The following is a 25,375-nucleotide window of genomic DNA, read 5'->3' on the forward strand; positions in this document are numbered from 1 at the left end:
CTTCGGTCTCAAAATAAGTGTCTTAAAACTTGAGACACTTATTTTAAGATAAAGGGAGTATGATATAAGTAGTATGCTAATACTTTCTCTTTATTTATTTATTTTATTGTTATCTAGGAGTATATTGTATGAGGATGCGTGATAGTGATACTCTGTGAGAAGTCATAGCTCGCCGCAGCAAACAAGTACTTGTGCGCGCCGATCAGCATGCGCCTGCATTGAACCCCACGGCGCCGCCACCAACGTCGTAGAGCACCTCGAACGTCCGCTGCTGCACGTTGCCGATGATGCCGAGGGAGCTGTCATCGCGGTTGGCCGCGAAGGCGAGGCAGCTCTCCAGAATGATCCCCTCGGGGGCGAGGTTGACGACGGCGCCCCCGGAGAACACCAGTGCGACGGTCGGTATTCTGATGCTGGACTGGCCACTGAAGTCGAAGCACGTGTCCAAGATGCCCATGGGCTGCGCCGGCGGGTACTGCTTCATGCCGGCCCTGAACGCCGATGACAGCGCCGAGTACGCGGTCCGCGGCAGGCGCGTGATGATTGTGCCGGAGTCCATGAGCGACCCGACGGAAAAGACCGTGGTGGGTATGTTGAGCTGCCTCCCTCCGACCCTGATGGCCTGAAGAGACACGATGTAGTACGCCGGGACCTGCCTGCTCCTCAGCAACGGCGTCTTGACGACGAAACCCGAGGTTGCTGCACCCAGAGTGAGGAACCCGGACGAGCTCGGAGTCGGCGGGAGGCAGTACGAGAAGGCCTTGCCGAAGGTGCCCGCGGTCTGGGTGGCCAGCGACTGAGCACCGCCGCCGAGCCCGATGAGCCCAGCGGTCTGGTCCTGGTCGTTGAGAAGGAGGCCCGACTCAGACTGGCTGCACCCAAACTGGAAGTTGCTGACGGCGTTGGAGCCCAGCGAGAGCGTGTCGGAGCTGTAGGTCCCGGTGGTTCTCGAACCATCGCCGTAGTTGACAACGTACTGGCACTGGGAGCCGGAGCGGCCGTTTCCTTGGCCATCCTGACGGAGCTGCGCACAGGCGGCGGAGCTGCAGGTGAACGGGGAGTAGGTGCTCGACGATCTGGGGTCGAAGAGCGAGTCCGCCTGCGAGTGGCACCGCGAGCACGGCTTGCAGTGCACCCATGACACGTCACTGCCGGTGTCGATGAACATGGTCTGGGTCACGGCCGGCGAGCCGATGCCGACGGTGATCACGTACTCCAACGTGCCCAGGGAGAGGCCCAGCAAGGTCGGCACGGTTACATCCGATTGCTCCAGGCCGCCACCCTTGGCGCCAGAGAACTTCCGTCCGATGTAGTCAGCTCGGAGCTGGTCACACCGGAGCATCTCCTCCAAGGTCGGCGCCTTCGTGGAGGGGACAGGGGAGCATGGGCCGTGCCGGTGGTGCAACGGCACCATGACGACGCCGCCGGATGCTGGACTCACTGCTGAAACAGTCCAGATCGGCATGGAAACGATTAGAAATGTGCACAAAATACTAGTACTATACGTATAGTATTCGTTTTTTGAAATGATACGTATAATACTCGTTTTTTTTTAAATGATACGTATAGTACTCGTTGTTTTAAAATGATACGTTTGGTATCCAGATCCATTGGAATGTCAAGTGCGTGGACAGTACTGCACCTTGGTGATCGGTGCAGTTGAGGGTGGCAGATTCCAGAGAGCCAGCGGGCAGAACCTTGTAGTAACTGCCAAGATCATCTCCTGCGTGAGCAACGAGAGTGTGGTAGGCGCACAGCAGGAGAAGCACAAGCTTCGAAACCGATGCCATGGCGTATAGATGCTGTTTCTTTGCTTCTCAGGCTCAACTGCAGCTTCAGAATGCGAGCCCTCCTTATATAGAGGAGGCTCGTGCCTTGCGATCTTCTCCTAATTAACGAGAAGTTGCCGCCAGTTTTGATTTCGTCAATTGCACGGGTGGAAGGATTAGGTAACGTCATTTTTTGTTGACAAAATTATCAGGAATTCTATTGTCTGGCATATGTACATACTTTACTAGATATAAATACCCATGCAAGTAATAAAAAGTACATCTATCCACAAAAAAAAATTATACATCTGCGGAGGTACTTGTGTTAGGAATTTCCAATGCCAACCCCCAAACCCCCCTATCTACCCGAAGGCAGCTGCTCGGATCCCACAAGCCATCCAACGACCACTGTCATCGGTCCGCGGAGCAGTCCAGACGGTAATTTACCCGCAAAACAGAACCAAACGAGAAGGGCTTTGCGGGAGTCCGGGCACGAGCCACATAGGACTCCGACACCTCATGCCCACTCAAAAATAAGGTGGAGCCCGCGTTTTTGAAGCTAGCCCGCACAGTTTCCGTGACAAAATCCCCCACTCTCTTCGTCCTTCCCGCCGTTCTCCACTCAATTCCCGCCATTTTTCGTTGTCACCGACGCATGGACCTATAGGAGAAGTTGCCTGAGATGGCGGTGGTGGAGGATACGGTGATCATGAACATCCGCAAGATCAACTTGGAGACCCAACAACATTGTTCCTCAAAGCGAGGCCACAAAGGCGGCACCCCTCAAGGAGTGGACGGCCGGTAAAGGCGAAGATGGTTGTGGTAGTGGATGTGGTGGAGGGCGGAGCCTGGGCGCGGGGCACCGTTGTAGTCGCCAACCGTGCAGACATCACCATGTCTGGAGCATTACACGGCTCAGTACTACTACGCCCCCAAGCTGCTCGATAGGTAGTCCTTGGCATCCGTCACCAAGCAAGTGCTCTGCATTATCGATGTCAACTGGGTGTCGTTGCTTTTCACGGAGTCTTCATCATCGTAGCTTGTCCGGGCGCGGACGTCTGGAGCAGCTGGATGCCCGCACGCTGTTCGGTTGTTTGCCTAAAGCGGGCGAGCCGGCGTACGACGACACGAACATGGAGATATTTGAGATCATCCATGAAGGAGGCGGAGGAGAGGTTGCTACGACAACATGCAAGTGGATGGCTCGGCGCCCACCGAATCCGGGACGTACATTAAGCCGGACTCGCATACATGCTACACCCAGTCCAGCACGTGCACTCAGCTGGGCATGGATACACAATAGCAGGATTGGAGCACCGGACAGCGGGAGCAAAAGGAGGAGGAGGACCACGATAATCCGGATGAATTTTTTGTCAATCCAAAGAAAAGGGGTAGAGAAGAAAGCTTCAACATGCAGGAGGACGAGCTATTGTACGATGCATGGTTGGTCACTAGTCTTGATCCAATCCATGGCACGGAGCTTACGGGCCCAACCTGTTGTGCCAACATTCACTCTTGATTCCATAAACACAAGCATTTCGAGTACATCATCATGAGTTTGGCAAGAGGGTATAATAGTGATCCAGGAGTGGATCACTGGATAGCGGTCAAAATTATCCTTAGTGGAATAAGGACATGTTTCTCGGTTATGAAGGTGATAAAAAGTTCGTCGTAAAGGGTTACGTCGATGAAAGCTTTGACACTGATCCGAATGACTCTAAGTCTCAATCTGGATACATATTGAAAGTGGGAGCAATTAGCTAGAGTAGCTCCATGCAAAGCATTGTAGACATAGAAAATTTGCAAAACACATACGGCTCTGAATGTGACAGACCCGTTGACTAAACTTCTCTCACAAGCAAAACATGATCACACCTTAGTACTCTTTGGGTGTTAATCACATAGTGATGTGAACTAGATTATTGACTCTAGTAAACCCTTTGGGTGTTAGTCACATGGAGATTTGAACTAATCACATAAAGATGTGAACTATTGGTGTTAAATCACATGACTATGTGAACTAGATTATTGACTCTAGAGCAAGTGGGAGACTGGAGGAAATATGCCCTAGAGGCAATAATACAGTTGTTATTTATATTTCCTTATATCATGATAAATGTTTATTATTCATACTAGAATCGTATTAACCGGAAACTTAGTACATGTGGGAATACATAGACAAAACAGAGTGTCCCTAGTATGCCTCTACTTGACTAGCTCGTTAATAAAAAATAGTTAAGTTTCCTGACCATATACATGTGTTGTCATTTTGATGAACGGAGTCACATTATTAGGAGAATGATGTGATGGACAAGACCCATTCGTTAGCTTAGCATGTTGATCATTCAGTTTCATTGCTATTGCTTTCTTCATAGCTTATACATATTCCTTTGACTATGAGATTATGCAACTCCCAAATACCGGAGGAACACCTTGTGTGCTATCAAACATCACAACGTAACTGGGTGATTATAAAGATGCTCTACAGGTGTCTCCAAAGGTGTTTGTTGGGTTGGCATAGATCGAGATTAGGATTTGTCACTACATGTATCGGAGGTGGGGCGCGCCCCCCTTGCCCCAATCCGAATTGGACAAGGGGAGGGGGCGTGGCCCCCCTCTTTCCTTCTCCCTCTCCCTCCTTTCCTTATTTCGTACTCCGAAAAGGAAAGGGAATCCTACTAGGACTTGGGAGTCCTAGTAGGACTCCCTACACTTGGCGCGCTCCTAGGAGGGTCAGCCTCTCTCCCTCCCTCCTTTATATACGTAGGCAGGGGGCCACCCCAAAGGCACTCCAAGATTTGTCTTAGCCGTGTTGCGGTACCCCCCTCCACAGTTACACACCTCGGTCATATCGTTGTAGTGCTTAGGCGAAGCCCTGCGCCGGTAACTTCGTCATCACCGTCACCACGCCGTCGTGCTGACGGAACTCTCCCTCGTCCTTAAATGGATCAAGAGCTCGAGGGACATCATCGAGCTGAACATGTGCTGAACACAGAGGAGCCGTACGTTCGGTACTTGGATCGGTTGGATCGTGAAGACGTTCGACTACATCAACCGCGTTACTAAACGCTTCCGCTTTCGGTCTACGAGGATACGTGGACACACTCTCCCGTCTCGTTGCTATGCATCTCCTAGATAGATCTTGCGTGATCGTAGGAACTTTTTTGAAATACTGTGTTCCCCAACAATCATCTATTTTGCCTAGGGATGTTACTACATGCCTCTCTTTTATCATTAATTTTTTTGACTGTTCTTTTATCATTAATTACTTGTCATGTCATCTATTTTATCTAGATAAGTGTGATGTTACCACTTATATTACTCCCACTGTGAGTAGTTGAAAAGAGCTCGGCAAACATATGCAACTAGACATCTTCGCTGATTTCAGTAGATTGCTTAATTTATTATTTATAAATTTTATAGACTCATATACAAGTATCTTATTATGATACGTGATATATTAATACTTCCTCTTTCTTTATTTATTGTTATATTACCATGTCATCTACTCCCTCTATACCCAAATATATACTGCGTGAGGATGCATGATACTTTGTGAGAGGTCTTAGCTCGCAAGAGAAAACAAGTACTTGTGCGCGCCGATCAGCATGCCCCAGCCTTGAACCCGACGGCGCCGCCACCAACGTCATAGAGCACCTCGAACGTCCTCTGCTGCACGTTGCTGATGATGCCAAGGGAGTTGTCATCACGGTTAGCCGCGAAGGCGAGGCAGCTGTCCAGAATGATCCCCTCGGGGGCGAGGTTGACGACGGCGCCCCCGGAGAACACCAGTGCAACACTCGGTATTCTGATGCTGGACTGGCCACTGAAGTCGAAGCACGTGTCCAAGATGCCCATGGGCTGTGGCAGCGGGTACTGCTTCATGCCAGCCTTGAACGCCGACGACAGCGCCGAGTACGCGGTCCGCGGCAGGCGCGTGATGATTGTGTCGGAGTCCATGAGCGACTCGGCGGAGAAGACCGAGGTGGGTATGTTGAGTTGCCTGCCTCCCACCATAATGGCCTGAAGAGACACAATGTAGTACGCCGGGACTGTTGGGGAACGTAGTAATTTCAAAATTTTCCTACGCACACACAAGATTATGGTGATGCATAGCAATGAGAGAGGAGAGTGTCTTCTACGTACCCTCGTAGACCGTAAGCGGAAGCGTTATGACAACACGGTTGATGTAGTCGTATGTCTTCACGATCAACCGATCATCAGTGCCGAACGTACGGCACCTCCGCATTCAGCACACGTTCAGCTTGGTAACATTTCGCGAACTCACGATCCTGTAGAGCTTCGTCAGCACGACGGCGTGGTGACGGTGTTGATGAAGCTACCGACGCAGGGCTTCGCCTAAGCACCGCTACGATATGACCGAGATGGATTATGGTGGAGGGGGCACCGCACACGGCTAAAAGATCAATGATTAATTGTTGTGTCTATGAGGTGCCCCCCTGCCCCCGTATATAAAGGAGCTAGGGGGAGGCGGCCGACCAAGGAGGAGGGCGCGCCAAGGGTGGAGTCCTACTCCCACCGGGAGTAGGACTCCTTCTTTCCTAGTAGTAGGAGAAGGGGGAAGGGAAGGCGAGAGGAGGAAGGAAAGGGGGGCGCCGCCCCCTCCCCCTTGTCCAATTCGTTCTAGAGGGGGAGGGGGTGCGCGGCCTACCCTGGCCGCCCCTCATCTTCTCCACTAAGGACCAATAGGCCCAATATACTCCCCGGGAGGTTCCGGTAACGCCCCGGTACTCTGGTATATGTCTGATACCTCCCGGAACAGTTCCGGTGTCCGAACATAGTCGTCCAATATATCGATCTTTACGTCTTGACCATTTCGAGACTCCTCGTCATGCCCGTGATCATATCCGGGACTCTGGACTACCTTCGGTACATCAAAACACAAAAACTCATAATACCGATCGTCACAGAACTTTAAGCGTGCGAACCCTACGGGTTCGAGAACTATTTAGACATGACCGAGACACATCTCCGGTCAATAACCAATAGAAAAACCTGGATGCTCATATTGGTTCCTACATATTCTATGAAGATCTTTATCGGTCAAAGCGCATAACAACATATGTTGTTCCCTTTGTCATCGATATGTTACTTGCCCGAGAATCGATCGTCGGTATCTCAATACCTAGTTCAATCTCGTTACCGGTAAGTCTCTTTACTCGTTCCGTAATGCATCATCCCGTAACTAACTCATTATTCACATTGCTTGCAAGGCTTATAGTGATGTGCATTACCGAGAGGGCCCAGAGATACCTCTCCGACAATCGAAGTGACAAATTCTATTCTCGATCTATGACAACTCAACGAACACCATCGGAGACACCTGTAGAGCACCTTTATAATCACCCAGTTATGTTGTGACGTTTGGTAGCACACAAAGTGTTTTTCCGGTAATCGGGGGTTGCATAATCTCATAGTCATAGGAACATGTATAAGTCATGAGGAAAGCAATAGTAGTAAACTAAACGATCAAGTGCTAAGCTAACGGAATGGGTCATGTCAATCACATCATTCTCCTAATGATGTCATCCCGTTGATCAAATGACAACTCAGGTCTATGGCTAGGAAACTCAACCATCTTTGATCAACGAGCTAGTCAAGTAGAGGCATACTAGTGACACTATTTTTGTCTATGTATTCACACATGTATTATGTTTCCGGTTAATACAATTCTAGCACGAATAATAAACATTTATCATGATATGAGGAAATAAATAATAACTTTATTATTGCCTCTAGGGCATATTTCCTCCAGTCTCCCACTTGCACTAGAGTCAATAATCTAGATTACACAGTAATGATTCTAACACCCATGGAGTCTTGGTGTTGATCATGTTTTGCTCGTGGAAGAGGCTTAGTCAACGGGTCTGCAACATTCAGATCCGTATGTATCTTGCAAATCTCTGTGTCTCCCACCTGGACTTGATCCCGGATGGAATTGAAGCATCTCTTGATGTGCTTTGTTCTTTTGTGAAATCTGGATTCATTTGCCATGGCAATTGCACCAGTATTGTCACCAAAGATTTTCATTGAACCCGATGCACTAGGAATGACACCAAGATCGGATATGAACTCCTTCATCCAGACTCCTTCATTTGATGCTTCCGAAGCAGCTATGTACTCCGCTTCACACGTAGATCCTGCCATGACGCTTTGTTTAGAACCGCTCCAACTAACAGCTCCACCGTTCAATATAAATACGTATCCGGTTTGCGATTTAGAATCGTCCGGATCAGTGTCAAAGCTTGCATCGACGTAACCATTTACGACGAGCTCTTTGTCACCTCCATAAACGAGAAACATATCCTTAGTCCTTTTCAGGTATTTCAGGATGTTCTTGACCGCTGTCGAGTGATCCACTCCTGGATCACTTTGGTTCCTCCCTGCTAAACTAATAGCAAGGCACACATCAGGTCTGGTACACATCATTGCATACATGATAGAGCCTATGGCTGAAGCATAGGGAACACTTTTCATTTTCTCTCTATCTTCTGCAGTGGTCGGGAATTGAGTCTTACTCAACTTCACACATTATAACACAGGCAAGAACCCTTTCTTTGCTTGATCCATTTTAAACTTCTTCAAAACTTTATCAAGGTATGTGCTTTGTGAAAGTCCAATTAAGCGTCTTGATCTATCTCTATAGATCATGATGCCCAATCTATAAGCAGCTTCTCCGAGGTCTTTCATTGAAAAACTATTATTCAAGTATCCCTTTATGCTATCCAGGAATTCTATATCATTTCCAATCAACAACATGCCATCCACATATAATATTAGAAATGCTACAGAGCTCCCACTCACTTTCTTGTAAATACAGGCTTCTCTAAAAGTCTGTATAAAGCCATATGCTTTGATTACACAATCAAAACATTTATTCCAACTCCGAGAGGCTTGCACCAGTCCATAAATGGATCGCTAGAGCTTGCACACTTTGTTAGCACCCTTTGGATCGACAAAACCTTCAGGTTGCATCATATACAACTCTTCTTCCAGAAATCCATTCAGGAATGCAGTTTTGACATTCATTTGCAAAATTTCATAATCATAAAATGCGGCAATTGCCAACATGATTCGGATAGACTTAAGCATCGCTACGGGTGAGAAAGTCTCATCGTAGTCAACCCCTTGAACTTGTCGAAAAACCATTCGCGACAAGTCGAGCTTTGTAGACAGTAACATTACCGTCAGCGTCAGTCTTCTTCTTGAAGATCCATTTATTCTTGATGGCTTGCCGATCATTGGGAAAGTCAACCAAAGTCCACACTTTGTTCTCATACATGGATCCCATCTCAGATTGGCTCACCATCGCTTCTTCATAGTTCTTAGGTTCATCATGGTCAAGTAACATGACTTCCAAAACAGGATTACCGTACCACTCTGGTGCACATCTTACTCTGGTTGACCTACGAGGTTCGGTAGCAACTTGATCTGAAGTTTCATGATCATCATCATTAGCTTCCTAACTAATTGGTGTAGGTGTCACAGGAACCGGTTTCTGTGATGAACTACTTTCCAATAAGGGAGCAGGTACAGTTACCTCATCAATTTCTACTTTCCTCCCACTCACTTCTTTCGAGAGAAACTCTTTCTCTAGAAACGATCCATTTTTAGCAACAAATGTCTTGCCTTCGGATCTGTGATAGAAGGTGTACCCAATAGTTTCTTTTGGGTATCCTATGAAGACACATTTCTCCTTGGGTTCGAGCTTATCAGGTTGAAGCTTTTTCACATAAGCATCCAAAACCCAAACTTTAAGAAATGACAACTTTGGTCTCTTGCCAAACCACAGTTCATAAGGCGTTGTCACAACGGATTTTGATGGTACCCTATTTAACGTGAATGCAGCCGTCTCTAAAGCATAACCCCAAAACGATAGCGGTAAATCAGTAAGAGACATCATAGATTGCACCATATCTAGTAAAGTGCGATTACGACGTTCGGACACACCATTACGCTGTGGTGTTCCGGGTGGCGTGAGTTGCAAAACTATTCCGCATTGTTTCAAATGTAGACCAAACTCGTAACTCAAATATTCTCCTCCACGATCAGATCGTAGAAACTTTATTTTCTTGTTACGATGATTTTCCACTTCACTCTGAAATTCTTTGAACTTTTCCAATGTTTCAGACTTATGTTTCATTAAGTAGATATACCCATATCTGCTCAAATCATCTGTGAAGATGAGAAAATAATGATACCCGCCGCGAGCCTCAATATTCATTGGACCACATACATCAGTATGTATGATTTCCAATAAATCTGTTGCTCGCTCCATTGTTTCAGAGAACGGCATTTTAGTCATCTTGCCCATGAGGCATGGTTCGCAAGTACCAAGTGATTCATAATCAGTGATTCCAGAAGTCCATCAGTATGGGGTTTCTTCATGCGCTTTACACCAATATGACATAAACGATAGTGCCACAAATAAGTTGCACTATCATTATCAACGCCGCATCTTTTGGCTTCAACATTATGAATATGTGTATTACTACTGTCGAGATCTAACACAAATAGACCACTCTTTAAGGATGCATGACCATAAAAGATATTACTCGTATAAATAGAACAACCATTATTCTCAGATTTAAATGAATAACCGTCTTGCATCAAACAAGATCCAGATATAGTGTTCATGCTTAATGCTGGCACCAAATAACAATTATTCAGGTCTAAAATAAATCCCAAAGGTAGATGTAGAGGTAGCGTGCCAACGGTGATCACATCGACTTTGGAACCATTTCCCACGCGCATCGTCACCTTGTCCTTAACCAATATTCGCTCAATCCGTAGTCCTTGTTTCGAGTTGCAAATATTAGCAACAGAACCAGTATCAAATACCCAGGTGCTACTGTGAGCTCTAGTAAGGTACACATCAATAACATGTATATCACATATACCTTTGTTCACCTTGCCATCCTTCTTATCCGCCAAATACTTGGGGCAGTTCCGCTTCCAGTGACCAGTCTGTTTGCAGTAGAAGCACTCAGTCTCAGACTTAGGTCCAGACTTTTCTTCTCTTGAGCAGCAACTTGTTTGCCGTTCTTTTTCAAGTTCCCCTTCTTCTTCCCTTTACCCTTTTTCTTGAAACTGGTGGTCTTGTTGACCATCAACACTTGATGCTCCTTCTTAATTTCTACCTCCGCAGCCTTTAGCATTGCGAAGAGCTCGGGAATTGTTTTATCCATCCCTTGCATATTATAGTTCATCACGAAGCTCTTGTAGCTTGGTGGGAGTGATTGAAGAACTCTGTCAATTACACTATCAACAGGAAGATTAACTCCCAGTTGAGTCAAGTGGTTATGGTACCCAGACATTCTGAGTATATGTTCACTGACAGAACTATTCTCCTCCATCTTGCAGCTGTAGAACTTATTGGAGACTTCGTATCTCTCAATCCGGGCATTTGCTTGAAATATTAACTTCAACTCTTGGAACATCTCATATGCTCCATGACGTTCAAAACATCATTGAATTCCCGGTTCTAAGCCGTAAAGCATGGCACACTGAACTATCGAGTAGTCATCAACTTTGCTCTGCCAGACGTTCTTAACATCATCAACAGCATCTGCAGCAGGCCTGTCACCCATCGGTGCTTCCAGGACGTAATTCTTCTATGCAGCAATGAGGATAATCCTGAAGTTACGGACCCAGTCCGTGTAATTGCTACCATCATATTTCAACTTTGCTTTATCAAGGAACACATTAAAATCTAACGGAACAACACCACAGGCCATCTATCTACAACAACATAGACAAGCAAAAATTCTATCAGGTACTAAGTTCATGATAAATTTAAGTTCAATTAATCATATTACTAAAGAACTCCCACTTAGATAGACATCCCTCTAATCATGTAAGTGATCACGTGATCCAAATCAACTAAACCATAACCGATCATCACGTGAAATAGAGTAGTTTTCAATGGTGAACATCACTATGTTGATCATATCTACTATATGATTCACGCTCGACCTTTCGGTCTCAGTGTTTCGAGGCCATATCTGCATATGCTAGGCTCGTCAAGTTTAACCCGAGTATTCTGCGTGTGCAAAACTGGCTTGCACCCGTTGTATAAGAACGTTGAGCTTATCACACCCGATCATCACGTGGTGTCTCGGCACGATGATCTTTTGCAACGGTGCATACTCAGGGACAACACTTGTACCTTGAATTTTTTAGTGAGAGATCATCTTATAATGCTACCGTCAATCAAAGCAGAATAAGATGCATAAATGATAAACATCACATGCAATCAATATAAGTGATATGATATGGCCATCATCATCTTGTGCCTTTGATCTCCATCTCCAAAGCACCGTCATGATCACCATTGTCACCGGCGTGACACCTTGATCTCCATTGTAGCATTGTTGTCGTCTCGCCAACTATTGCTTCTCTGACTATCACTACCGCTTAGTGATAAAGTAAAGCAATTACATGGCGATAGCATTTCATACGATAAAAGCGACAACCTGTTGGGGAACGTTGCAGAAAAAAAAAATTCTACGGTTTCACCAAGATCCATCTAGGAGTTCATCTAGCAACGAGTGATTGGATTGCATCTACATACCTTTGTAGATCACACGCGGAAGCATTCAAAGAACGGGGTTGAGGAAGGCGTACTCGACGTGATCCAAATCACCGGAGATCCTAGCACCGAACGGACGGCACCTCCGCGTTCAACACACGTACGGTCAGCGTAACGTCTCCTTCTTCTTGATCCAGCAAGGGGGAAGGAGAGGTTGAGGAAGATGGCTCCAGCAGTAGCACGACGGCGTGGTGGTGATGGAGCTGCAGTACTCCGGCAGGGCTTCGCCAAGCACTATGGAGGAGGAGGATGTGTTGGAGAGGGAGAGGGAGGCACCAAAGATGTGTCATGAAAGGCCCTCCTTCCCTCACTATATATAGGGAGTCCAAGGGGGGGGGGCCCTAGGAGATCCAATCTCCTAGGGGGGCGGCAGCCAAGGGAGGAATCCCTCCCCCCCAAGGCACCTAGGGGTGCCTTCCCCCTTTGGGACTCTTCCCTTCTTGAACCCTAGGCGCATGGGCCTCTTGGGGCTGGTTCCCTTGGCCCATGTAGGCCAAGGCGCACCCCCTACAGCCCATGTGGCCCCCCGGGGCAGGTGGCCCCACCCGGTGGACCCCCGGGACCCTTCCGGTGGTCCCGGTACAATACCGGTGACCCCGAAACTTGTCCCGATGCCCGAAATAGCACTTCCTATATATAATTCTTTACCTCTGGACCATTCCGGAACTCCTCGTGACGTCCGGGATCTCATCCGGGACTCCGAACAACATTCGGGTTACTGCATATACATATCCCTACAACCCTAGCGTCACCGAACCTTAAGTGTGTAGACCCTACGGGTTCGGGAGACATGTAGACATGACCGAGATCGCTCTCCGGTCAATAACCAACAGCGGGATCTGGATACCCATGTTGGCTGCCCCATGCTCCTCGATGATCTCATCGGATGAACCACGATGTCGAGGATTCAAGCAACCCCGTATACAATTCCCTTTGTCAATCGGTATGTTACTTGCCCAAGATTCGATCGTCGGTATCCCAATACCTCGTTCAATCTCGTTACCGGCAAGTCACTTTACTCGTACCGTAATGCATGATCCCGTGACCATACACTTGGTCACTTTGAGCTCATTATGATGATGCATTACCGAGTGGGCCCAGTGATACCTCTCCGTCATACGGAGTGACAAATCCCAGTCTTGATCCGTGTCAACCCAACAGACACTTTCGGAGATACCCGTAGTATACCTTTATAGTCACCCAGTTACGTTGTGACGTTTGGCACACCCAAAGCACTCCTACGGTATCCGGGAGTTACACGATCTCATGGTCTAAGGAAAAGATACTTGACATTGGAAAACTCTAGCAAACGAAACTATACGATCTTATGCTATGTTTAGGATTGGGTCTTGTCCATCACATCATTCTCCTAATGATGTGATCTCGTTATCAATGACATCCAATGTCCATAGTCAGGAAACCATGACTATCTGTTGATCAACGAGCTAGTCAACTAGAGGCTTACTAGGGACATGTTGGTGTCTATTATTCACACATGTATTACGATTTCCGGATAACACAATTATAGCATGAATAAAGACAATTATCATGAACAAGGAAATATTATAATAATGCTTTTATTATTGCCTCTAGGGCATATTTCCAACAGTCTCCCACTTGCACTAGAGTCAATAATCTAGTTGGATTGTGATGAATCGAACACCCATGGAATTCTGGTGTTGATCATGTTTTGCTCTAGGGAGAGGTTTAGTCAACGGATCTGCTATATTCAGGTCCGTATGTACTTTACAAATATCTACGTCTCCATCTTGAACATTTTCATGAATGGAGTTGAAACGACGCTTGATGTGCCTTGTCTTCTTGTGAAACCTGGGCTCCTTGGCAAGAGCAATAGCTCCAGTGTTGTCACAGAAGAGCTTGATCGGCCCCGACGCATTGGGTATGACTCCTAGGTCGGTGATGAACTCCTTCACCCAAATTGCTTCATGTGCTGCCTCCGAGGCTGCCATGTACTCCGCTTCACATGTAGATCCCGCCACGACGCTCTGCTTGCAACTGCACCAGCTTACTGCCCCACCATTCAAAATATACACGTATCCGGTTTGTGACTTTGAGTCATCCAGATCTATGTCGAAGCTAGCGTCGACGTAACCCTTTACGATGAGCTCTTCGTCACCTCCATAGACGAGAAACATTTCCTTAGTCCTTTTCAGGTACTTCAGGATATTCTTGACCGCTGTCCAGTGTTCCTTGCCGGGATTACTTTGGTACCTTCCTACCAAACTTACGGCAAGGTTTACATCAGGTCTGGTACACAGCATGGCATACATAATAGAACCTATGGCTGAGGCGTAGGGGATGACACTCATCTCTTCTATATCTTCTGCCGTGGTCGGACATTGAGCTGAGCTCAATTTCACACCTTGTAACACAGGCAAGAACCCCTTCTTAGACTAATCCATATTGAACTTCTTCAATATCTTATCAAGGTATGTGCTTTGTGAAAGACCTATGAGGCGTCTTGATCTATCTCTATAGATCTTGATGCCTAATATATATGCAGCTTCTCCAAGGTCCTTCATTGAAAAACTCTTATTCAAGTAGGCCTTTATGCTGTCCAAGAGTTCTATATCATTTCCCATCAAAAGTATGTCATCTACATATAATATGAGAAATGCTACAGAGCTCCCACTCACTTTCTTGTAAACATAGGCTTCTCCATAAGTCTGTGTAAACCCAAATGCTTTGATCATCTCATCAAAGCGAATGTTCCAACTCCGAGATGCTTGCACCAGCCCATAAATCGAGCGTTGGAGCTTGCACACCTTGTCAGCATTCTTAGGATCGACAAAACCTTCCGGCTGCATCATATACAATTCTTCCTTAAGGAAACCATTAAGGAATGCCGTTTTGATGTCCATTTGCCATATTTCATAATCATAGAATGCGGCAATTGCTAACATGATTCGGACGGAGTTTAGCTTCGCTACCGGTGAGAAAGTCTCATTGTAGTCAACCCCTTGAACTTGTCGATAACCCTTAGCGACAAGCCGAGCTTTATAGATGGTCACATTACCATCCGCGTCTGTCTTCTTCTTAAAGATCCATTTATTTTCTATGGCTCGCCGCTCTACGGGCAAGTCAGTCAAAGTCCATACTTCATTTTCATACATGGATCCTATCTCGGATTTCATGGCTTCCAGCCATTTGTCGGAATCCGGGCCCGCCATCGCTTCTTCATAGTTCAAAGGTTCACCGTTGTCTAACAACATGATTTCCAAGACAGGGTTGCCGTACCACTCTGGTGCGGAACGTGTCCTTGTGGACCTTCGAATTTCAGTAGGAGCTTGATCAGAAGTATCTTGATCATCATCATTAACTTCCTCTCTAGTCGGTGCAGGCACCTCAGGAACATTTTCTTGAGTTGTGCCCTTTTCCAGTTCAAGAGGTAATACTTCATCAAGTTCTACTTTCCTCCCACTTCTTTCGAGAGAAACTCTTTCTCTAGAAAGGACCCATTCTTGGCAACAAAGATCTTGCCTTCGGATCTGAGGTAGAAGGTATACCTAATAGTTTCTTTAGGGTATCCTATGAAGACGCATTTTTCTGATTTGGGTTCGAGCTTTTCAGGTTGAAGTTTCTTGACATAAGCATCGCATCCCCAAACTTTTAGAAACGACAGCTTAGGTTTCTTCCCAAACCATAATTCATACGGTGTCGTCTCAACGGATTTCGACGGAGCCCTATTTAAAGTGAATGCGGCAGTCTCTAAAGCATACCCCCAAAAAGATAGCGGTAAATCGGCAAGAGACATCATAGATCGCACCATATCTAATAGAGTGCGATTACGACGTTCAGATACACCATTACACTGAGGTGTTCCAGGCGGCGTGAGCTATGAAACTATTCCACATTTTCTTAAGTGTGTGCCAAACTCATGACTCAAGTATTCTCCTCCACGATCTGATCGCAGGAACTTGATTTTCCTGTCACGTTGATTCTCAACCTCACTCTGAAATTCCTTGAACTTTTCAAAGGTCTCAGACTTGTGTTTCATTAAGTAGACATAACCATATCTACTCAAGTCATCAGTGAGGGTGAGAACATAACGATAGCCACCGCGAGCCTCAACACTCATTGGACCGCACACATCAGTATGTATGATTTCCAATAAGTTGGTTGCTTGCTCCATTGTTCCTGAGAATGGAGTCTTGGTCATTTTACCCATGAGGCATGGTTCGCACGTGTCAAATGATTCGTAATCAAGAGACTCTAAAAGTCCATCAGCATGGAGCTTCTTCATGCGTTTGACACCTATGTGACCAAGGCGGCAGTGCCACAAGTATGTGGGACTATCATTATCAATCTTACATCTTTTGGTACTCACACTATGAACATGTGTAGAATTACGCTCGAGATTCATTAAGAATAAACCATTCACCATTGGAGCATGACCATAAAACATATCTCTCATATAAATAGAACAACCACTATTCTCGGATTTAAATGAGTAGCCATCTCGAATTAAACGAGATCCTGATACAATGTTCATGCTCAAAGCTGGCACTAAATAACAATTATTAAGGTTTAAAACTAATCCCGAAGGTAAATGTAGAGGTAGCGTGCCGACGGCGATCACATTGACCTTGGAACCATTCCCGACGCGCATCGTCACCTCGTCCTTCGCCAGTCTCCGCTTATTCCGCAGCTCCTGTTTTGAGTTACAAATGTGAGCAACTGCACCGGTATCAAATACCCAGGAGCTACTACGAGTACTGGTAAGGTACACATCAATTACATGTATATCACATATACCTTTCGTTTTGCCGGCCTTCTTGTCCGCTAAGTATTTGGGGCAGTTCCGCTTCCATTGACCACTTTCCTTGCAATAAAAGCACTCAGTCTCGGGCTTGGGTCCATTCTTTGGCTTCTTCCCGGCAGCTTGCTTGCCGGGCGCGGCAACTCCCTTGCCGTCCTTCTTGAAGGCTTTCTTACCCTTGCCCTTCTTGAACTTAGTGGTTTTATTCACCATCAACACTTGATGTTCCTTTTTGACTTCTACCTCTGCTGATTTCAGCATTGCAAATACTTCAGGAATGGTCTTTTCCATCCCCTGCATATTGAAGTTCATCACAAAGCTTTTGTAGCTCGGTGGAAGCGACTGAAGGATTCTGTCAATGACCGCATCATCCGGGAGATTAACTCCCAGCTGAGTCAAGCGGTTATGCAACCCAGACATAGTGAGTATGTGCTCACTGACAGAACTGTTTTCCTCCATCTTACAGCTGAAGAACTTGTTGGAGACTTGATATCTCTCGACCCGGGCATGAGCTTGGAAAACCATTTTCAGCTCTTCGAACATCTCATATGCTCCGTGTCTCTCAAAACGCTTTTGGAGCCCCGGCTCTAAGCTGTAAAGCATGCCGCACTGAACGAGGGAGTAGTCATTGCAGGGAGAACAGGTGTGTCACCTAGCGGTGCTTGTAGGACATAATCTTTCTTGGCAGCTATGAGGATGATCCTCAGGTTCTGGACCCATTCCGTGTAGTTGCTGCCATCGTCTTTCAGCTTGGTTTTCTCTAGGAACGCGTTGAAGTTGAGGACTACGTTGGCCATTTGATCTACAAGACATATTGTTAAATTTTAGACTAAGTTCATGATAATTAAGTTCATCTAATCAAATTATTCAATGAACTCCCACTTAGATAAACATCCCTCCTGTAATCTAAGTATAACATGATCCGAGTTAACTAGGCCGTGTTCGATCATCACGTGAGACGGACTAGCCAACGTCGGTGAACATCTTCATGTTGATCGTATCTTCTATACGACTCATGCTCGACCTTACGGTCTTCTTTGTTCCGAGGCCATGTCTGTACATGCTAGGCTCGTCAAGTCAACCTAAGTGTTTGCATGTGTAAATCTGTCTTACACCCGTTGTATGTGAACGTTAGAATCTAACACCCGATCATCACGTGGTGCTTCGAAACAACGAACTGTCGCAACGGTGCATAGTTAGGGGGGAACACTTTCTTGAAATTATTAGGAGGGATCATCTTATTTACTACCGTTGTTCTAAGTAAACAAGATGCAGAAACATGATAAACATCACATGCAATCAAACAATAACAGTGACATGATATGGCCAATATCACATAGCTCCTTTGATCTCCATCTTAGGGCTCCATGATCATCTTGTCACCGGCATGACACCATGATCTCCATCATCATGATTTCCATCATCGTGTCTCCATGAAGTTGCTCGCCAACTATTACTTCTACTACTACGGCTAACGCGTTTAGCAATAAAGTAAAGTAATTTACATAGCGTTTCTCAATGACACGCAGGTTATACCAAAAAATAAAGACAACTCCTATGGCTCCTGCCGGTTGTCATACTCATCGACATGCAAGTCGTAACTCCTATTACAATAGCATGAACATCTCATGCATCACATATATATCATTCATCATTCATCACAACTTTGGCCATATCATATCACAAAGCACTTGCTGCAAAAACAAGTTAGACGTCCTCTAATTGTTGTTGCATGTTTTACGTGGCTGAAGTAGGGTTCTAGCAAGAATGTTTTCTTACCTACGTGAAAGCCACAACGTGATTTGTCAACTTCTATTTAACCTTCATAAGGACCCTTTTCATCGAATCCGCTCCAACTAAAGTGGGAGAGACAGACAGCCGCTAGCCACCTTATGCAACTTGTGCATGTTAGTCGGTGGAACCGGTCTCACGTAAGCGTATGTGTAAGGTTGGTCCGGGCCGCTTCATCCCACAATACCGTTGAAGGAAGATAAGACTAGTAGCGGCAAGAAAGTTGACAACATCAACGCCCACAACAAATTGTGTTCTACTCGTGCAAGAGAACTACGCATAGACCTAGCTCATGATGCCACTGTTGGGGAACGTTGCAGAAAACAAATTTTTTTCTACGGTTTCACCAAGATCCATCTAGGAGTTCATCTAGCAATGAGTGATTGGATTGCATCTACATACCTTTGTAGATCACGCGCGGAAGCGTTCAAAGAACGGGGATGAGGAAGGCGTACTCGACGTGATCCAAATCACCGGAGATCCTAGCACCGAACGGACGGCACCTCCGCGTTCAACACACGTACAGTCAGCGTAACGTCTCCTTCTTCTTGATCCAGCAAGGGGGAAGGAGAGGTTGAGGAAGATGGCTCCAGCAGCAGCACGACGGCGTGGTGGTGATGGAGCTGCAGTACTCCGGCAGGGCTTCGCCAAGCACTATGGAGGAGGAGGATGTGTTGGAGAGGGAGAGGGAGGCACCAAAGATGTGTCATGAAAGGCCCTCCTTCCCTCACTATATATAGGGAGTCCAAGGGGGGGGGGCCCTAGGAGATCCAATCTCCTAGGGGGGCGGCAGCCAAGGGAGGAATCCCTCCCCCCCAAGGCACCTAGGGGTGCCTTCCCCCTTTGGGACTCTTCCCTTCTTGAACCCTAGGCGCATGGGCCTCTTGGGGCTGGTGCCCTTGGCCCGTGTAGGCCAAGGCGCACCCCCTACAGCCCATGTGCCCCCCCGGGGTAGGTGGCCCCACCCGGTGGACCCCCGGGACGCTTCCGGTGGTCCCGGTACAATACCTGTGACCCCGAAACTTGTCCCGATGCCCGAAATAGCACTTCCTATATATAATTCTTTACCTCCGGACCATTCCGGAACACCTCGTGACGTCCAGGATCTCATCCGGGACTCCGAACAACATTCGGGTTACTGCATATACATATCCCTACAACCCTAGCGTCACCGAACCTTAAGTGTGTAGACCCTACGGGTTCGGGAGACATGTAGACATGACCGAGATCGCTCTCCGGTCAATAACCAACAGTGGGGTCTGGATACCCATGTTGGCTCCCACATGCTCCTCGATGATCTCATCGGATGAACCACGATGTCGAGGATTCAAGCAACCCCGTATACAATTCCCTTTGTCAATCGGTATGTTACTTGCCCGAGATTCGATCGTCGGTATCCCAATACCTCGTTCAATCTCGTTACCGGCAAGTCACTTTACTCTTACCGTAATGCATGATCCCGTGACCAGACACTTGGTCACTTTGAGCTCATTATGATGATGCATTACCGAGTGGGCCCAGTGATACCTCTCCGTCATACGGAGTGACAAATCCCAGTCTTGATCCGTGTCAACCCAACAGACACTTTCGGAGATACCCGTAGTATACCTTTATAGTCACCCAGTTACGTTGTGACATTTGGCACACCTAAAGCACTCCTACGGTATCCGGGAGTTACACGATCTCATGGTCTAAGGAAAAGATACTTGACATTGGAAAACTCTAGCAAACGAAACTATACGATCTTATGCTATGTTTAGGATTGGGTCTTGTTCATCACATCATTCTCCTAATGATGTGATCTCGTTATCAATGACATCCAATGTCCATAGTCAGGAAACCATGACTATCTGTTGATCAACGAGCTAGTCAACTAGAGGCTTACTAGGGACATGTTGGTGTCTATTATTCACACATGTATTACGATTTCTGGATAACACAATTATAGCATGAATAAATACAATTATCATGAACAAGGAAATATAATAATAATGCTTTTATTATTGCCTCTAGGGCATATTTCCAACACAACCATATGGCTCCTGCCAGTTGCCGATAACTCTGTTACAAAACATGATCATCTCATACAATAAAATATAGCATCATGCCTTGACCATATCACATCACAACATGCCCTGCAAAAACAAGTTAGACGTCATCTACTTTGTTGTTGCAAGTTTTACGTGGCTGCTACGGGCTGAGAAAGAATCATTCTTACCTACGCATCAAAACCACAACGATAGTTCGTCAAGTTAGTGTTGTTTTAACCTTCAACAAGGACCGGGCGTTGTCACACTCGGTTCAACTAAAGTTGTATAAACTGACACCCTCCAGCCAGCTGTGTGCAAAGCACGTCGGTAGAACCAGTCTCGCGTAAGCGTACGCGTAATGTCGGTCCGGGCCGCTTCATCCAACAATACCGCCGAACCAAAGTATGACATGCTGGAAAGCAGTATGACTTGTATCACCCACAACTCACTTGTACGTGTTCTACTCGTGCATATAACATCTACGCATAAACCTGGCTCTGATACCACTGTTGGGGAACGTAGTAATTTCAAATTTTTCCTATGCACAAGCAAGATTGTGGTGATGCATAGCAACGAGAGGGGAGAGTGTCGTCTACGTACCCTCGTAGACAGTAAGCGGAAGCGTTATGACAACGCAGTTAATGTAGTCGTACGTCTTCACGATCGACCGATCTTCAGTACCGAACGTACGGCACCTCCGCATTCAGCACACGTTCAGCTCGGCGATGCCCCGCGAACTCACGATTCAGTAGAGCTTCCGGGAAGAGCATCGTCAACACGACGGCGTGGTGACGGTGTTGATGAAGCTACCGACGCAGGGCTTCGCCTAAGCACCGCTACGATATGACCGAGGTGGATTATGGTGGAGGGGGGCACCGCACACGGCTAAAAGATCAATGATCAATTGTTGTGTCTAAGAGGTGCCCCCTGCCCCTGTATATAAAGGAGCTAGGGGGAGGCGGCCGGCCAAGGAGGAGGGCGCGCCAAGGAGGGAGTCCTACTAGGACTCCTTCTTTCCTAGTAGGAGTAGGAGAAGGGGGAAGGGAAGGAGAGAGGAGGAAGGAAAGGGGGGCGCCGCCCCCCTCCTTGTCCAATTTGAACTAGAGGGGGAGGGGGCGCGCGGCCTGCCTGGCCGCCCCTCCTCTTCTCCACTAACGCCCAATAGGCCCAATATACTCCCCGGGGGGTTCCGGTAACCCCACGATACTCCGGTATATGTCCGAAACCTCCCGAAACAGTTTAGGTGTCCGAACATAGTCATCCAATATATCGATCTTTACGTCTCGACCATTTTGAGACTCCTTGTCGTGTACGTGATCATATCCGGGACTCCGAACTACCTTTGGTACATCAAAACACAAAACACATAATATCGATCGTCACAGAACTTTATGCGTGCGGACCCTACGGGTTCGAGAACTATGTAGACATGACCGAGACACGTCTTCGGTGAATAACCAATAGCGGAACCTTGAAAGTGCTAGTTATCGACTAGAGGAGGGGGGGTGAATAGGTGATTTTTATGAAAGTCTTCAAAACATGTAAGTTTCAAAGACAAACGATAGAAACAAATCTATTACCATGCAGCGGAAGGTAGACTACACTAAGCAAGCCATAGTCAAGTATTCAATGAGATGAAAGCACAAAGACTAATAGCAGCTAGGCAGTATAGATCAGGATGGAAGATAGTACGAAGCCAAACAGAACAAGCAGTCACATAGTGAAGACAAATAGATAATGCAAACAGGCAATGACTTCACCAGGACCAATCTGCAAATAAAGAGATGGGAAGAATGGAACCACTGACTCGTTGAAGACAATGATTTGTTGGACCAGTTCCAGTTGCTGTGACAACTGTATGTCTGGTTAGGGAGGCTGAGATTCAACTTAGAAGACCGCGTCTTCACCTTATTCCCCTTGAGCTAAGGACACCCAGTCCTCGCCCAATCACTCTGGTAAGTCTTCAAGGTAGACTTCCAAACCTTCACAGACTTCGTTCACCGGCGATCCACAATGACTCTTGGATGCTCAGAACGCGATGCCTAACCGGCTGGAGGATTCACGGTCCTCAAATGTAATAAGTCTTCAGATCACACAGACAGGAAGACTTCAGTGATGCCTAACACTCTTTGGCTCTGGGTGTTTAGGGCTTTGTCCTCGCAAGGAATTCTCTCTCAAAGGCTTCGAGGTGGGTTGCTCTCAAATGACAAAAGACGTACACTAACTCTGAGCAGCCAAGCGTTTATGGTTGTAGGGGGTGGGCTATTTATAGCCACTAGGCAACCCGACCTGATTTGTCCGAAATGACCCTGGGTCACTAAAGAACTGACACATGTTCCAATGGTCAGATTTCAAACACACACGGCAACTTTACTTGGGCTACAAGCAAAGCTGACTTATCCAGCTCTAGATAAGATTTGCTCGCATTGTCTTCGCTCGAAGACATAGGATTTTGGTTAAGCATCACTTCAGTCATTCTGACTGGTTCACTTGGACCCCACTTAACAGTACGGTGGTTCATATGACTCAACAAAGAAGAAAAAGATTGACGAAACAACTAAGTCTTCGCGCTCCATAGTCTTCACGCGATGTATTCTCTTGTCATGTTCTTCAATGTGAATCTCTTCACATACCACCTTTGACTTCAATGTCTTCATACATTTTTAGGGGTCATCTCTGGTAGGAAAGCCGAATCAATGAGGGACTTCTACCTGTGTTATCCTGCAATTCTCACAAACACATTAGTCCCTCAACTAGGTTTGTTGTCAATACTCCAAAACCAACTAGGGGTCGCACTAGATGCACTTACAATCTCCCCCTTTTTGGTGATTGATGACAAACTGGTTGAAGTTTTCAACGGGGGAAAATATGTGAAATTGTAAAGGATAGGGTATTGTCTTCATAAGTGGAAAAGGATCCTCCTAAAGATGTGCATATAAGTAATTTGCTTTTGGAATGCAAATGCACATGGCAGGTTGTACTTGTGGAGATCATCTTCAACTTATGATGACAATTCATCATGCATGATTTGATATAACGAAGATAATGACATTCATAAGGAAAAATGGACGTCTGCAAAATGACCTAAGTGTGGAAGTTATCATCACACATGCGGAATTTATCATCGCATCATAGAATAGCAAATAAGTAGCAGACGACCATCGAGTTTAAGTGTTACAACTCAAAGAACCAAATGTATCGAAAAGCGAGAGTTGTAAGCACTTGGCAAAAGTGGCAAAAAGTAAAGCAACCACCCATATGGACCCGCTTGAAGACTATCAACTCATATGCTTCTCCCCCTTTTGTCAGTAAGGACCAAATAGGTTTAAAATCATAGAGCGCCTACTCGTTCCCATAAGGTGCAGGCGAGGCAGCAGGGTCATCGTTGAGGTCTGGTGGTGCAGAAGAACTTGGTGCAGTGTCGACACGCGCAGAAGTTGGAGGAGGTGAAGTTGCATCACCTTGGTCATCGACGACTCTGGCATTCACTGTCGCAGCTGAGGATGAATAGTCAGAGTCTTCAAGTGAGGGAGTCCGACGCAAGTGAGCATTCCTTGGAGGAGTTGAGTCAAACTTGAATCTTTCGGTGAAGCCATCGTCCTGCAGATCAGTGATACGTCTCCGTCGTATCTACTTTTCCAAACACTTTTGCCCTTGTTTTGGACTCTAACTTGTATGATTTGAATGGAACTAACCCGGACTAATGTTGTTTTCAGAAGAATTGCCATGGTGTTGTTTTATGTGTAGAAAACAAATATTCTCGTAATAACCTGAAACTCCACGGAACATCTTAGAAAAAAATAATAAAAAATCATCGCCAAAGATGAAGACCAGGGGGTCCACACCCTTCTCACGAGGGTGGGGGGCGCCACCCCCTAGGGCGCGCCCCCTACCTCGTGGGCCCCCTGTTGCGTCTCCGACTCCAACTCCACCTACATATATTGAGTTTCGATGAGAAAAAAATCAGGGAGAAGAAATCATCGCGTTTTACGATACGGAGCCGCCGCCAGGCCCTAAAACCTCTCGGGAGGGCTGATCTGGAGTCTGCTCGGGGCTCCGGAGAGGGGGATTCGTCGTCGTCGTCATCATCAACCATCCTCCATCACCAATTTCATGATGCTCACCGCCGTGCGGGAGTAATTGCATCATAGGCTTGCTGGACGGTGATGGGTTGGATGAGATTTATCATGTAATTGAGTTAGTTTGGTTAGGGTGTGATCCCTAGTATCCATTATGTTCTGAGATTGATGTTGCTATGACTTTGCTATGCTTAATGCTTGTCACTAGGGCCCGAGTGCCATGATTTCAGATCTGAACCTATTATGTTTTCATGAATATATGTGAGTTCTTGATCCTATCTTGCAAGTCTATAGTCACCTACCATGTGTTATGA

At 46.5% G+C, this 25,375-nt stretch overlaps 2 protein-coding genes across 2 annotated transcripts in view; both read right to left on the reverse strand.

Annotated features, from left to right (window-relative positions):
* Positions 1-202: 202 nt before the first annotated feature.
* LOC125524739 (aspartyl protease family protein At5g10770-like) lies at positions 203-1,790 on the reverse strand. Its single transcript, XM_048689775.1, has 2 exons — positions 1,643-1,790; positions 203-1,443 (listed from the first exon to the last, which is right to left on the reverse strand). The coding sequence occupies exons 1-2, from the start codon at positions 1,788-1,790 to the stop codon at positions 203-205; spliced, it is 1,389 nt and encodes a 462-aa protein (XP_048545732.1).
* Positions 1,791-5,372: 3,582 nt separating this feature from the next.
* The window catches only part of LOC125519329 (aspartyl protease family protein At5g10770-like), a 45,678-nt gene continuing 25,675 nt past the window's right edge, over positions 5,373-25,375 (reverse strand). Inside the window, exons 3-4 of the mRNA XM_048684173.1 lie at positions 18,866-18,879; positions 5,373-5,821 (exon numbers count right to left, since the gene is read on the reverse strand). Of these exons, the coding sequence (XP_048540130.1) occupies positions 5,373-5,821; positions 18,866-18,879 (463 nt within the window). The remainder of the gene's footprint in view (positions 5,822-18,865; positions 18,880-25,375) is intronic.

The sequence above is a fragment of the Triticum urartu genome, chromosome 7, assembly GCF_003073215.2.
Source record: "Triticum urartu cultivar G1812 chromosome 7, Tu2.1, whole genome shotgun sequence".
Classification (NCBI taxonomy): Eukaryota; Viridiplantae; Streptophyta; class Magnoliopsida; order Poales; family Poaceae; genus Triticum; species Triticum urartu.